Below are 13,940 nucleotides of genomic sequence, written 5' to 3' on the forward strand. Positions count from 1 at the left end.
GGGTTCAGGTCAGGTGAGTTGGCTGGCCAATCAAGCACAGTAACCCCATGGTCAGCAAACCAGTTACTAGTAGTTTTGGCACTGTGGGCAGGTGCCAAGTCCTGCTGGAAAAGGAAATCAGCATCTTCATAAAGATTGTCAGCAGATGGAAGCATGAAGTGCTTTAAAATCCCCGGGTAGACTCTGCATTGACTCTCGACTTGAGAAAACACAGTGGACCAACATCAGCAGCTAACATGGCACCCCAAATCATCACTGACTGTGGAAACTTCACACTGGACTTCAAGCAACTTGGATTTTGTGCTTCTCCATTCTTCCTCCAGACTCTGCAACCTTGATTTCCAAATGAAATGTAAAATTTACTTTCATCTTCCACATGATTGTGTTTGTGTGTACTGAACCAGACTGAAAGATTAAAGGCTCAGGAAACCTTTGCAGGTGTTTTTAGTTTAGTTGATTCAAGTACTTCTCAGGTCGACATTTCTGTATTATAAATTCTTTATTCAAATATTTTGAGATATGGGATTTTGCTTCAAGATTAAAACAAAAAAAGGCTTGAAATATTTCAATTTGTGTGTAATGAATCTAGAATATATGAAAGTTTCACTTTTTGACTTAAATTATGGGAAAAAAAACTTTAATTTTTTTCAGATGCACCTGTAAATATTCATTTCCAATAGAACACAAACACAATCCTTCCACTCAAAATATGACTCCTTGCTGCAGCCCCTCCGCCTTCCTCACTATTCACTTGCTCATTTTGACAGAGGCCACTTTTCAGACTCCTTTCGCTACTTTTTTCCTCAAAAACACACTTAGCGACAAATCTAGCAATCTAGTTTTGGGCAAATCTTAGCTGCTTTCCAAGGAGGGAGTGGCCATAAATGCTGCATGAGTGCGAGGTCCTGCTTTCCTGCTGCAGACACCCCTCTCTCTGCAGCTACTCTGTTCAGTGAGGAGCAGAGAGGAGCAGCACCTTCATTCGTTTCTAACTTTCTCTCTGAGTTATCATTAAAATATAGATGAAATCACAGCACAACTGCTGTCTTTAACTTATGCGTGTGGTGATTTTGTCAGTCGACATTGCGGTTATAAATCAGGATTTTAACAGTGCTGAGCACCAGCTTAGAAATGGCTTGGAAGTGACTGCTGGTTAACATGTAGTCTTAATGGGCTGCGTTACAGTCACTATTTCATACTCGTTCCATTGTCTGACAACAGAAACAGAAAAATATGTAAATAAGAACAGCTTTATTGGGAATTCAGCTGTATTAAAATACAGTATGTGGGCACAGAGAGTAGGAAAGAAGCAAACAGATGTAAAGAGCTGACACTAGGCAGAATGCAAATATGATGCGATTATGTATTGAATATTCTAATTAGAGCATGACATCACCTAGCGACATTTAGCAACCTTCCATTGAAAGTTGTTGGCAACAGTGCTCCTGTCACACACCTGGAGTATATTGACGTTATGGTGAAGACAAAGCATTGCCTGGGAAATGCAAATTTAGTCCTGCATGGCTGGAAAAGTGCCATATATAAATTGGTTTGTTTAATTATTATTATTTTTAAAAATTGTAATTTAAAAAGAATAATTAAAGAATATGCTTGAATGACATATCTTGTACAGCCCTTGAAAACAAAAAAAATAGTGCTTGAAAAGTCCTTGAAAGTCCTGGAATTTCATTATGAAGCAACTGTACAAACTCTGCAACAGTAGATTTTCAGTGCTATTTATTGTTTAAACAATCAATCTTAACAGGACAAGAAACACCTGTCAGTCACATGTTCCAATATCTTTGCTGTTTTGAGTGGTCTGATGCTAAATGTGTGATATTCTATGTTGTTTAAACAAATATACATATAAATACCGGGAAATAAAAGCTGAAGTTCTAAACTCTTCTCATATGCATCTTTTGATCTCAAACCCAAATGTCTTCAGTCTGAGGCAAAAAATTTAAAATAAATAATTGGCCTTGCTATTCAAATAGTTTCTGAGGGGACTGTATATATGATCAGATAAAATACAGAATTCTACATCCCTGGATGCAAATCTTTGACTGTAAAATACAACCAAAAATGAACTTTATATTTCAATCTGAGTGCATTTAGGTATATACAGTGTGTATTTCGAATTTAGCAGTCAGTAGTCTGCAGCAGTAGCTGAAAATAGGTAGCACTTCCTCTAGCTCCTTAGCTTTAACTAACCCAAATCACACTCTTAGTTATTTAGGTCTTTTTGTGCAATAGTATATAATAACACCCATAGTAATTAGCATGGCAGAAGCAACCAAAGAGATGAAACCCACAACAGGGCGCTTGGCAAGCACATCACACACAGGTGAGTGTTCAGGTGGGTGGGGACAGTGTTGTGGGGGACTACCGGGGACTGGGAACCCATTATTGTCAATAATTTTTTTGTAGTGGGATAGAGAAGATTTCACTATGTCCTCCTCCTGCACATGGCCATACATGCCAAAGCCAGGGTCATGCCGATCATTAAATGCGTATGCAAAGTAGCCTTTCAAATTGACTCCATCCAGTGCGTATGCTGGGAAAAAAACAGACAGTTGAGAAACTATTAATAAGCTCTAATCTGAGCTGAGTTATATTGATATAGCTGGATTGTTAGCAAATAAACAAGATAAGAAATCTACTAAGGAGTATCTAAACAAATATTTTCCCAAAAAATAGATAACATGCCATTGTGAAATATGTCTGTGTGGCTCGCATCAATGTTCACTGGCTCACTCAAGGTCAGTGAACTACCCCTGCACTGTGCTGTGTAATGATTAATTGGCTTTGGTGGTGTTTGCCTTCTGATGTAAACTTAATGTACACAAACAGATCTGAGTGAACCATCACTCATCAAACTAAGCTTCAAAATGTTAAAGCATATATTCTATTTTTATTCATGTTACACCCTAAATACCTAATATTGGCAGATATAAAAAAAAAATCGGAGTGATCTTACCTTTTAAGGCCTCATTGATATAGTTGTACAGATAGTAAACTCGTAGACTGTCTTTGAATTTGGCTATGTCTTCTTGAACCCCATTGGCCATGACATAAATTGGCACACCTTTGTAATGTGAAGCAACCCAGTTGAGGGCTTTGCGTAGGCCCCAAGGAACCACTGGAGAGTTACGCCTTGGAGACATTATCCAGGTTACATCTGAAATCAGCTGTACCTCTAATGTGTCCTTGAACAAGTACTTATCCTCCACTTCATCGTACACCATGGAGGTTGTGAAATGACTGAGGGCAAAGAAGTCATAGGTGCCTCTGACCAGTTGTTGATCTTCTTCACTCAATGTGGGTAAGTGGTAGTTAAACAGGTCTATAGTGTTTCGCTGCTGGAGCCACTGGCGCATCACTGGTGGATAGTCTCCACTGCCGAAAATGGGTTCTGCAAACCAACCCACACGGAGATCCAGAACTCGCTTTGCAGGGGCCATGTCTTCTCGGTTGAAAGAGAATGCAGGTTCAACCCAGTCCATATGCAGCACCAAAGAGGCTTTCCCGCCTTGTGACTGGCGAAACTCACTGTCATACACACGCCAGGCTAGAGCATGGGCGCGAAGCAACTGATGGCCGACTGCATAGCCAAGGTTTTCATCATTAGGTTCGTTCAGAGTGATCCACAACTTAACATGATCCCCAAGCCTTTGAAAACACAGCCTAGCATAACCAGCAAAGGCCTGCACTGTCTCTTCACTTTGCCAACCTCTGTTGTTCTCCAGTGGCACAGGCAGACTGGAGAGTTTTCCACTGTGGTGCCAAAGGGTGACCACTGGGGTGATGTTGGCTCTCCGGAGCTCACTAACAAAGCAGTGGTAATAGCTTAGCAAGGTGTCATTAGCTTCTGATACACGGCCTGAAGGAACTATAGAGGACCAGTTGAGGGAGAAGTGGAAATGGGAAACATGCATGTGTTGGATATCTGATACTTGTTGCCGGATTGCAGCAAAGTCAACACAATGGCGCCTTCTGTGCATGGGGACTTCCACACCCTCCAGCTTTTTCAGTTTTCCATTGTCTGAGATGTTCCAGATGTACACACTTGAGTCAACAAACTGCATTGGTGTAGTCTCCACCTGTTCACATATATACATTGTCAAACTTCTTTAGCATATTCAATGGCATATTATGATATTATATTAAGAATTAAGGACCAGTCAAAGAGGTCCCTATATACAGACAGACATATACAACTGGAAAAAAAAAAACTGTTTAACCTTTATCCTATGATGAAACATTTATATTCTGATTGAGTGGTCTCTTCTAAGATGACAATCTCCCCATCCACAGGGAACAAGCACTCAGTGAATGGTTTCATAAGTCTGAAAATTATGTAAATAATATGGTATGGCCTTTAAAGAAGCGGTGGGTGATGACAAAAACATGATATCAATTTTTTTCAGTATTATGGTGTGAACATTTAATAAGAAAATCTATAACTTACCTATAACCTGAAATTAGCTATGAATTAATTTATTTCAGATTAAATAAGCATCATGTTGGAAAGCTAAAAAATGTAACTCTGTATAGGATTGGCATTGATATCACTGTTATAGAATATAATGCATTTTGTTTAGAGTTTAGTATTTGGCAGTGAATCTAGGTCACAAGCGAACACTCCAGGATCATGAACGGAGACTGGGTTCTCCTTTCCGACCTTTGAATCTTCCTACTCACATAAAGCCATAATGACAAACAGGGTCAGTGAGGTGATTTTGGCAAACTGCATGCTACAAGGGTCTGTATTTGGAGTAAGGTCATACTCTAAATACAAATAAAGTTCAACCCACCTCAGTAGTGAGTATATTTACATGCACACTAATGCAAGCAATTTAGCATTTTACATTTAAGGATACATGAAATTTTATCCAATATAGGATTTTCAGTGCATACATACTCCTAACCTAGTTTTTTTTGTTCATGTGCGTAGGGATAACTGGATCTAACAGGAGAAGAGCTACTCTAGAAGCAGTCATCACCCCAAACTTAACACAGACAGATGGAGTTAGTTAGCTTAATATTGTATACATGTAAACATACTCATGAAGCACTTTCTAAATGCATTAATAAGGGCTTCCCCTTAGTGTCAAACAACTTTTAACACACTTTAGCATCGTCTTTCCATTTGTCATTGATGTAATTATTAAATAAACCAACCCTGCGTCCCAATTCGCATACTATCCGTATTAAATAGTATCGACCAAAAGGTACCCTGTTGGTCTACTATTTCTGGTAGATTTTCAGAGTGTGAAAAAAGTGGGAATCATGGACAGTTTTTCAGCTAATATTGCCCACAGCTCCTTGTGATGGTTTGCTTCATCGAATTCAAGGACACATTTTATAGAGGTGTGAATGAAATGTGGAAAAATAAATCAAGGGAATGATAAATTAAATTAAACAGTACAAATAATAAATGAAGAAAAGCTGAAATGCAACAAGGAGTTTTTGTTTATAGTGACAGTGTTCTCTTTCAGGCAACAAGTTCTCTTGCTTTACATGACGTGTAAGTATAGCCCAGTACTTGCATACTCTTTTACTACACCCTCAAAAGTATGTACATTTTTCTTCACAAAAGGAGTACATACTTTTAGTATATAATATATGTATGCCAACTGGGACATGGGGCAAATGTTCACTTTAAAGTTACAATCTGCCTTAATAGGTTACATATAATTAACTAGTTCTGAACCCTGATGGGCAAATAGTGTCCCATAAATTATGCCTCAGAAGTTTGTCTTTCAGCACGACACTTGATCCAAGATCAAAGTATACAAAAGTTATGGTTAATGTGTATTTTCTAAAAAGACTTAAGTGGCACATTCACCAAACTCTGTCAAAACACAAGAAACTCTAATTACAGTGTGGTGGCCTTAAACTATCTATCTAAACCTTTTCTGAACTTTTAATTCACTTTCATATTTATTCTTCATATTGTGCAATACAAATATTAATAAACTGCCTGCTATGTGCAGGAGTAGAACATTAAGTGCTCTCCTTAAAGAAACACTTCATCTAAATGACCAATAATTGATTAAAATGTGTAACGGGCAATAGAAATAGTTCCTGTAAATAAAAAAAGTTTTTAAAATGTCTGCATTTTAGAAAGCAAAGTGTAACTGAAAGTGATATAGCCAGTAAGAGTCATTTTTTTCTTTAATTAAGGCATGATTGCTGAACTGTTACTTCTAGTTTTAGAAGTGCTTGAACAAATAACATTGTTCTGTACCTGTATGGAGTTTGCAGCCACTCCCCATGTGAAATCACACGGAAAAACACCAACAAGAGGCCTATTCTCTGGGAGTTGAGGAAAGCCATTCTTCTCGATTAATTTACTATAAAACATGGCTGAGGTCTTTGGCTCTCTCGTCAGGTGATCAGATTTGAAGTCTACGTAGTAAAGACCGCGCCGTATTCCATACTCCCGATACCACTCAAAGCCATCGAGCAATGACCAGGCAGTATATCCAAACACATTCACTTTGTCCAGTCGAATTGCTGAGAAGAGTCAGTAACAAGAAGAAAGTACATCAGTGTGTGTTCACAGATTAATTAACATGTGATATTTTAAAAACTCGGTTACATTTTATAGGACTTTATACTGTTTATGTTGTTTATGTATACAAGACATTGGCTATGGTTGTTCATACACGTCTACTGTTAGCCTGGTATATGATCAAATTTATGGCAAGTGTCATAACTTAAATTTACTTACATATATTAAATGTTTTTTTTTAATAAACCTGAGGGAGAAAATGTCCAATGTCCTTATAAACAAAAATTAACATTCAGATTTAAAATATTTATTTAGATGGCCAAACTGATAGATGGTATCATTTTTTAAGAAAATTCTGGATTGTTTCTGGAGGTTAAAAAAACTATTTTCAATAGCTAGATCTTGTAGTCTGGAATGGATTTTATATATATATATATATATATATATATATATATATATATATATATATATATATATATATATATATATATTATTTATATATATATATATATATATATATATATATATATATATATATATATATATATATATATATATATATACAGTGCATCCAGAAAGTATTCACATTCACAGCGCTTCACTTTTCACATATTTTGTTATGTTACAGCCTTATTCCAAAATGGATTAAATTAATTATTTTCCTCAGAATTCTACAAACAATACCCCATATTGCAAATTTATTAAAAAAAAAAAAAAAGAACATGTACATAAGTATTCACAGCCTTTGCAGCGACACTCAAAATTGAGCTCAGGTGCATCCTCTTTCCACTGATCATCCTTGAGATGTTTCTATAACTTGATTAGAGTCCACCTGTGGTAAATTCAGTTGATTGGACATGATTTGGAAAGGCACACATCTGACTATATAAGATCCCACAGTTAACAATGCGTGTCAGAGCACAAACCAAGCCATGAAGTCCAAGGAATTGTCTGTAGACCTCCAAGACAGGATTGTATCGAGGCACAGATCTGGGGAAGGGTACAGAAACATTTCTGCAGCACTGAAGGTCCCAATGAGCACAGGGGCCTCCACCATACATAAATAGAAGAAGTTTGGAACCACCAGGACTCCTCCTAGAGCTGGCTGCCCGGCCAAACTGAGCGATCAGGGAGAAGGGCCTTAGTCAGGGAGGTCACCAAAAACCTCATGGTCACTCTGACAGAGCTCCAGCGTGTCTCTGTGGAGAGAGGACAACTTTCTAGAAGAACAACCATCTCTGCGGCACTCCACCAATCAGGCCTGTATGGTAGAGTGGCCAGACAGAAGCCACTCCTCAGTAAAAGGCACATGACAGCCCACCTGGAGTTCGCTAAAAGGCACCTGAAGGAAAGATGGAACTCTTTGGCCTGAATGGCAAGCGTCATGTCTGGAGGAAACCAGGCACCACTCATCACCTGGCCAATACCATCCCTACAGCGAAGCATGGTGGTGGAAGCATCATGCTGTGGGGATGTTTTTCAGCGGCAGGTACTGGGAGACTAGTCAGGAAAACATGAATGAAGCAATGTACAGAGACATCCTTGAGAAGACCTGCTCTAGAGCGCTCTGGACCTCAGACTGGGGCGAAGGTTCATCTTCCAACAGGACAACGACCCTAAGCACACAGCCAAGATAACAAAGGAGTGGCTACAAGACAACTCTGTGAATGTCCTTTAGTGGCCCAGCCAGAGCCCAGACTTGAACCCGATTGAACACGTCTGGAGAGATCTGAAAATTGCTGTGCACCAATGCTTCCCATCCAACCTGATGGAGCTTGAGAGGTCCTGCAAAGAAGAATGGGAGAAACTACCCAAAAGTAGGTGTGCCAAGATTGTAGCATCATACTCAAAAAGACTTGAGGCTGTAATTGGTGCCAAAAGTGCTTCAACAAAGTATTGAGCAAAGCCTGTGAATATTTATGTACATGTGCTTTTTTTTGTTTTTTATTTTTAATAAATTTGCAAAGATTTCAAACAAACTTCTTTCACGTTGTCATTATGAGGTATTGTTTGTAGAATTTTGAGGAAAATAATGAATTTAATCCATTTGTAACATAACAAAATGTGGAAAAAGTTAAGCGCAGTGAATACTTTCCGGGTGCACTGTGTGTATATATATATATATATATATATATATATATATATATATATATATATATATATATATATATATATATATATTCTGCATTTTATAGCCAATAGTATAGAGAGCAAATTACAGTAATTTTCTTTAAGTCAGCTGTAAAGTGACAATCCACACACTCTGCACAAAAGGGTCAGATAAAAAATCCATCCATCCATTACCACTTACTCCTTCTTCAGGGTCGCGGGGGAACCTGGAGCCTATCCCAGGGAACATCGGGCGTGCCAGTCCATCACAGGGCACAATCATATACACACCCACTCATACACTCACACACTCACACCCAGAGGAAACCCCCGCAACACAGGGAGAACATGCAAACTCCGCACACACATGGCCCTGGCAGGAATTGAATACCAGACCCTGGAGGCATGAGGCGAGCGCGCTAACCACTAAGCCACCGTGTGCCCCAGGTAAAAAATTATATAAGATAATATTTGCCAGCCAATCATCATCCAGGAGGAATATGCAAGATAGGTGGCCATAGCTGTTCATGTCTACATACAAAGTACATACTGACTAGAGAGAGAGAGAGAGAGAGAGAGAGAGATAATATTGTAAATGTAAATTTAAAGCAACCTTAGAGCATAGCTGTAATTTACAGCACTTTAGGGTTTTGCTAGCTAGAATGTCAAAACTCTGATGTCCCAAGTCTCTAAATAGCTATTCACTAAAATAGAACCTTGTAATACTAAGATTATGGCTTTGCAAGATTTTGACAGATCAATGTGCTCTAATTGTGGAATATTTTTTTTTTTTTTTTTTTTTTTTTTTTTTTTACTATTCAGGCAGTAACAGACTGAATCATAGAAATGGGAAATAAAAAGTGAAAATTATTTAACTAGGTTGACTAGCTAGAGTCAACCACAGCAAATCGAATACTCCCTCTTTTTTTTTTACTTTTTTGGAGAGCCATGTTTACGTTATTAAACTAAGTCTCTGCTTCTCTTCACCTACCCTTCAGAGTCTCCACTATGAAACGTTTGAGGTAGTACATGTGCTTGGCATCCTTTGTCTTGGTATTGCCATTGACAAACCAACCACTTTCCACCACAAAGATGGGAGGCTTGTTGTACTCTGAGTGAACCCAGAAGAGCAGCATACGTAGATCCAGATCCTCAATCTGCCCGAAGCGCAGGCTGTCATTAATCAGCTGGAAACTGAGAGCAGGCCCATGAGACAGGGCAAAGAAATCAGCAGTGCCATTAACATACTGCCTCTCTGCCTCAGTAAATGATGGTAGTCTGTGCGTGAGGTTGTGCTTCATGCATGGTGGATAATCTCCATCTACAAACAGTGGATGAGCAAACCAGCCCAGCACGAAGTCCAGCGAGCACTGACAAGCCCTTCGACTCTCCTGCCTCGTCCTGCTGGGTTTGATCCAGTGGGAAGCCAGAGCTATGGACACTCTCCCTCCCTGACGGGCACGATAGCACTCATCATACACATGCCACGCTGCAGCATGAGCCTGGTGCAGGACAGTCAGAGGCAAAGGGGTCAAAAACAGTTTATCATAATGTTATGGAGTGCATGAGAAAATATCTAATTTATTGACATGACATTGTGATGAAGAAATATGCGTATGTGCCAGTATGGTTTATACAACCCCAATTCCGAAAAAGTTGGCACAGTTCGGAAAATGCTAATAAAAACAAAGAGGAGTGATTTGAAATGTACTTTGACTTGTATTTAAACAAAAAAACATATAAAGACAAGGTATTTGAGGTTTTACATAATCAACTGCATAGTTTTTTGAAGGTGAACTTTTATTTTGAAACTGATGCACACAACACGTTCCAAAAAAGTTGGGACAGGGGCAATTTAGGACTAATAGCAATGTGACAAGTTGAAATAAGAAGGTGATGTGAAACACGTGAGACAATCGTCTAATCAAAGTATATAAGGAGCCTCCAAAAAAGGCCTAGTCCTTCAAGAGCAAGGATAGGTTGAGGATCGCCAAGCTGCAAACAGATGCGTCAGCGAATAATCCAACACTTGAGAATAACATTCCCCAAAGACAAATCGGTAGGATTTTGGGCATTTCACCTTCTACAGTGCACAATATAATTAAAAGATTCATGGAATCCTTTCAAATCTTGGTGCGTAAAGGGCATGGCTGGAAATGACCACTTCTGAATATGTGTGATCTCCGATCCCTCAGATGCCATCATAAGTCTGCAATGGATATCCTGACATGGGCTCAGGAATACTTTGGTAAACCTTTATCAGTCAACACTATTCGCCGCTGCATCCACAGATGCAAGTTAAGGCTTTACTATGCAAAGTAGAAGCCATACATCAACACTGTCCAGAAGTGCTGCCGAGTTCTCTGGGCTCGGTGTCATCCGAGATGGACAGCAGTACAGTGGAATTGTGTCTTATGGTTCGAAGAGTCAATATTTAAAATAGTTTTTGGACAAAACAGCTGTAGTGTTCTCCAGGCCAAAGAGGAAAAGGAACATCCAAGCTGTTTTCCCCGTCAGTTCCAAAAGCCAGCGTCTGTCATAGTATATGGGGGTGTGTCAGTGCCCATGGCATGGTTAACTTGCACATCTGCAAGGGCATCATTAATGCAGAACGATATGTACATATCAATGTATGTACATATGTACATATTTACAGATCAACATATGCTGCCATCCAGAGCAGGGCAACACCAAACCACATTCTTCCCAGATTACAAGCGCATGGTTGCATAAACAGAGAGATTTCAGGCACTGGCATGACCTGCCTGCAGTCCTGACCTGTCTCGGATTGAGAATGTGTAGAACATTATGAAATGCAAAATGAAGGCCCTGTACAGTTGCGCAGCTGAAGAAATGCATAATGGATGAATGGGGAAAATTCCACTTGCTAAACTTAACCAACTGGTGTCTTCAGTGTCCAAACAATGAAATGTTATTAAATGAAAAGGTGATGTGAGGCAGTGGTAAACAGTTGACTGTCCCATCTTTTTTGGAGTGTGTTGCAGGAATCAGATTTGAAATGAGAGTATATTTTCAAAAATAAATTAAATTCACAAAGTAAAATATCAAATAATGTGTTAATGTGTTTTCAATATAGTACAGGGTGAATTGAATTTTCAAATGGCTGTTTTTGTTTTTTGCATTTTCCATACTATTCCAACTTTTTCGGAATTGGGGTTGTACATTCACAATATAAACCTGTTAAAAATAGATAACATTTTACCTGATAGATTCACAGAGTTCTAATTGGGCATGAGACAGAATACCAAATAGAATATCTAAATACAAAATACTGGTGAGACGAATTTGCTCTTCATATCATGTATCACAATATTTCTGTTTAATATTCATTCTTACACATTAGGCAGTAGCAGCACAGGTAGTAGCATACAGAGCACAAACTTTGCAAGTGGGACCTTAAATGCCTCAAAGCATGTTTACTTAATAGTCCAAAAAGTTCAGAGAGAATTCAAACAGATCTGTAGAAGTGTAGCCATCAGAATATAAACAGCCACCATATAAACAGTATGTGCACTCTGGTTTGACCACAGTCTGATAAGTGGCTTCAAATAAACATTGAATCGTGGCTTTAGTGTATCATACAATGACATCCAGGGGGTTGTTATTATTTTCCTCTCCACAATGATTGTACAGAAACAACCCTGCTGAAAATGAAAAACAATAGAAACACTCACAGAAATGGTTTCCACTACAAATACAATTAAAACCCTTATTGTTCCAAAATTGGTCCTTAATGGTATCCACTAGACATAACATGCCACCAATAAAAGGCAACAAATTACCAATAGAGACTCAAAGGGACTATGTGGTACCATATGGTATTTTAATTTGATTTATTATTATTATTATTATTATTATTTAAACATTTTAACAGCTCTTGCATGTGAAAGTATGATCTCACAACTTGTATTAAATTGTGGTCCCTTTGTGCTGTGCATTTCGCATGACTTGACAACAGAAGCTTGCAGTGAGTTGGTGGTTACTGAGAGGATATCCGTACCAGGTCAGTATCGGATATCGGCTCATACGAAGAGTTATGATCATTTATCGTATCAAAAATGTAAAGACTATGTCCAGTGCATCCCTACAGTAATGACAGAACAGCTGAGTAACATACTGATTTTGTACTGCATTTGTGTATTTGTATTACCTTTAAAAGATTATGCCCAACTCTAAAAGGCATATCTGGATCATTTTTAATCCCAGGTGCCACAACTCCCGTCCCATATCCGTGCCAGGCCACGACAAACGGATTGTCCATTGTGATCCAAAACTTCACATCTGAGCCGAAAGTTTGAAAACAAAAATCTGCGTAATCCCTGAACAGGTCCACAAGCACAGGGTCGCTCCAGCCTCCGTACGCGTTCTGCAGGCTCTCCGGTAAATCCCAGTGATACAGAGTCACCACGGGCTCCACTCTGATCCTTTTCAGTCCGAGGATGAGACTCTTGTAATATTCAACTCCCTTTTCGTTGTAAGTACTTCTCGTGCCGTTGGCGAAAATCCGCGGCCAGGACAGAGAGAAGCGGTAGTGCGTGGCACCGAGCTGCTGGAGCGCGCGCAGATCTCCCGCCATGTTGTGGTAACTGTCGCTGCCCACATCGCCCGTGACCACCCGACTACCTGCGCGAGTGAAAGTGTCCCAGACCGACTTGCCCTTGCCGTCCTTTTGCCATGCGCCCTCCACTTGATATGCGGCGGTGCCCACGGCCCATATGAAGCCCTCGGGGAACGTGTCGTACAGGAATGCTTTATCCTCCGGATAAGGCAGTTTACTGAACCTGTCCCACGTGCGAATCCCAGCGCCTGGTTCCGCTACAAGCCGCTTCCAAAAAGCGCACGAACCGAGAATCAGGAACAGCCACAGAAAACACATTGCGCTCCTGAGGATAGCCATCTGAATAACACCTGCAGGAATAGTTAATCGCTCTAACTCTGAGAGTTAATGTTAATACACGACAGTGGCTCATGTGCGCGTGCTTTTCTATCTCCAGTGAAGCTGTCAATCATTAACCAGACAGTGCCGCGTAAAGCGGTATCCAAGCGCAGGGAGCGTTCATTGCCCTACACCACATCCCTGCAAGCAGCATTTAAAGAAGGTAATGGAGCAATTACTCTGCCTACCTGCAAACAAACAAGCGCCAGTTCAGCTCATTAACCCTAGCACGACTGACTAAATAGATATGTCTAATGCATTTTAGACCTTAATGGAGCTTTTACTATGCCACTGTTCTGCGTAAACCAATCCGTCTAATCCGTCCTATCTATCTATCTATCTATGCATAAAACTTCT

At 39.6% G+C, this 13,940-nt stretch overlaps 1 protein-coding gene across 1 annotated transcript; it reads right to left on the bottom strand.

Moving 5' to 3' along the window:
• Positions 1-1,720: 1,720 nt before the first annotated feature.
• On the bottom strand, positions 1,721-13,708 carry kl (klotho). The gene is made up of 5 exons (XM_017490056.3): positions 12,798-13,708; positions 9,618-10,128; positions 6,251-6,519; positions 2,978-4,100; positions 1,721-2,554 (listed from the first exon to the last, which is right to left on the bottom strand). The coding sequence occupies exons 1-5, from the start codon at positions 13,542-13,544 to the stop codon at positions 2,229-2,231; spliced, it is 2,976 nt and encodes a 991-aa protein (XP_017345545.1). The 5' UTR covers positions 13,545-13,708; the 3' UTR covers positions 1,721-2,228.
• Between the last annotated feature and the right edge of the window lie 232 nt (positions 13,709-13,940).

Source organism: Ictalurus punctatus, chromosome 16 (genome assembly GCF_001660625.3).
Source record: "Ictalurus punctatus breed USDA103 chromosome 16, Coco_2.0, whole genome shotgun sequence".
In the NCBI taxonomy this organism is placed as follows: domain Eukaryota; kingdom Metazoa; phylum Chordata; class Actinopteri; order Siluriformes; family Ictaluridae; genus Ictalurus; species Ictalurus punctatus.

What these genes read in the sequence shown, in the direction of transcription:
- kl (XM_017490056.3), bottom strand. Translation starts at nt 13,544, where the DNA reads ATGGCTATCCTCAGGAGCGCAATGTGTTTTCTGTGGCTGTTCCTGATT. An exon ending in CATAGTGGAGACTCTGAAGG is followed by an intron (nt 6,520 to 9,617) that starts GTAGGTGAAGAG and finishes GACTCTTCTCAG; the next exon opens with CAATTCGACTGGACAAAGTG. An exon ending in TATCAATGAGGCCTTAAAAG is followed by an intron (nt 2,555 to 2,977) that starts GTAAGATCACTC and finishes TTTTTTTCCCAG; the next exon opens with CATACGCACTGGATGGAGTC.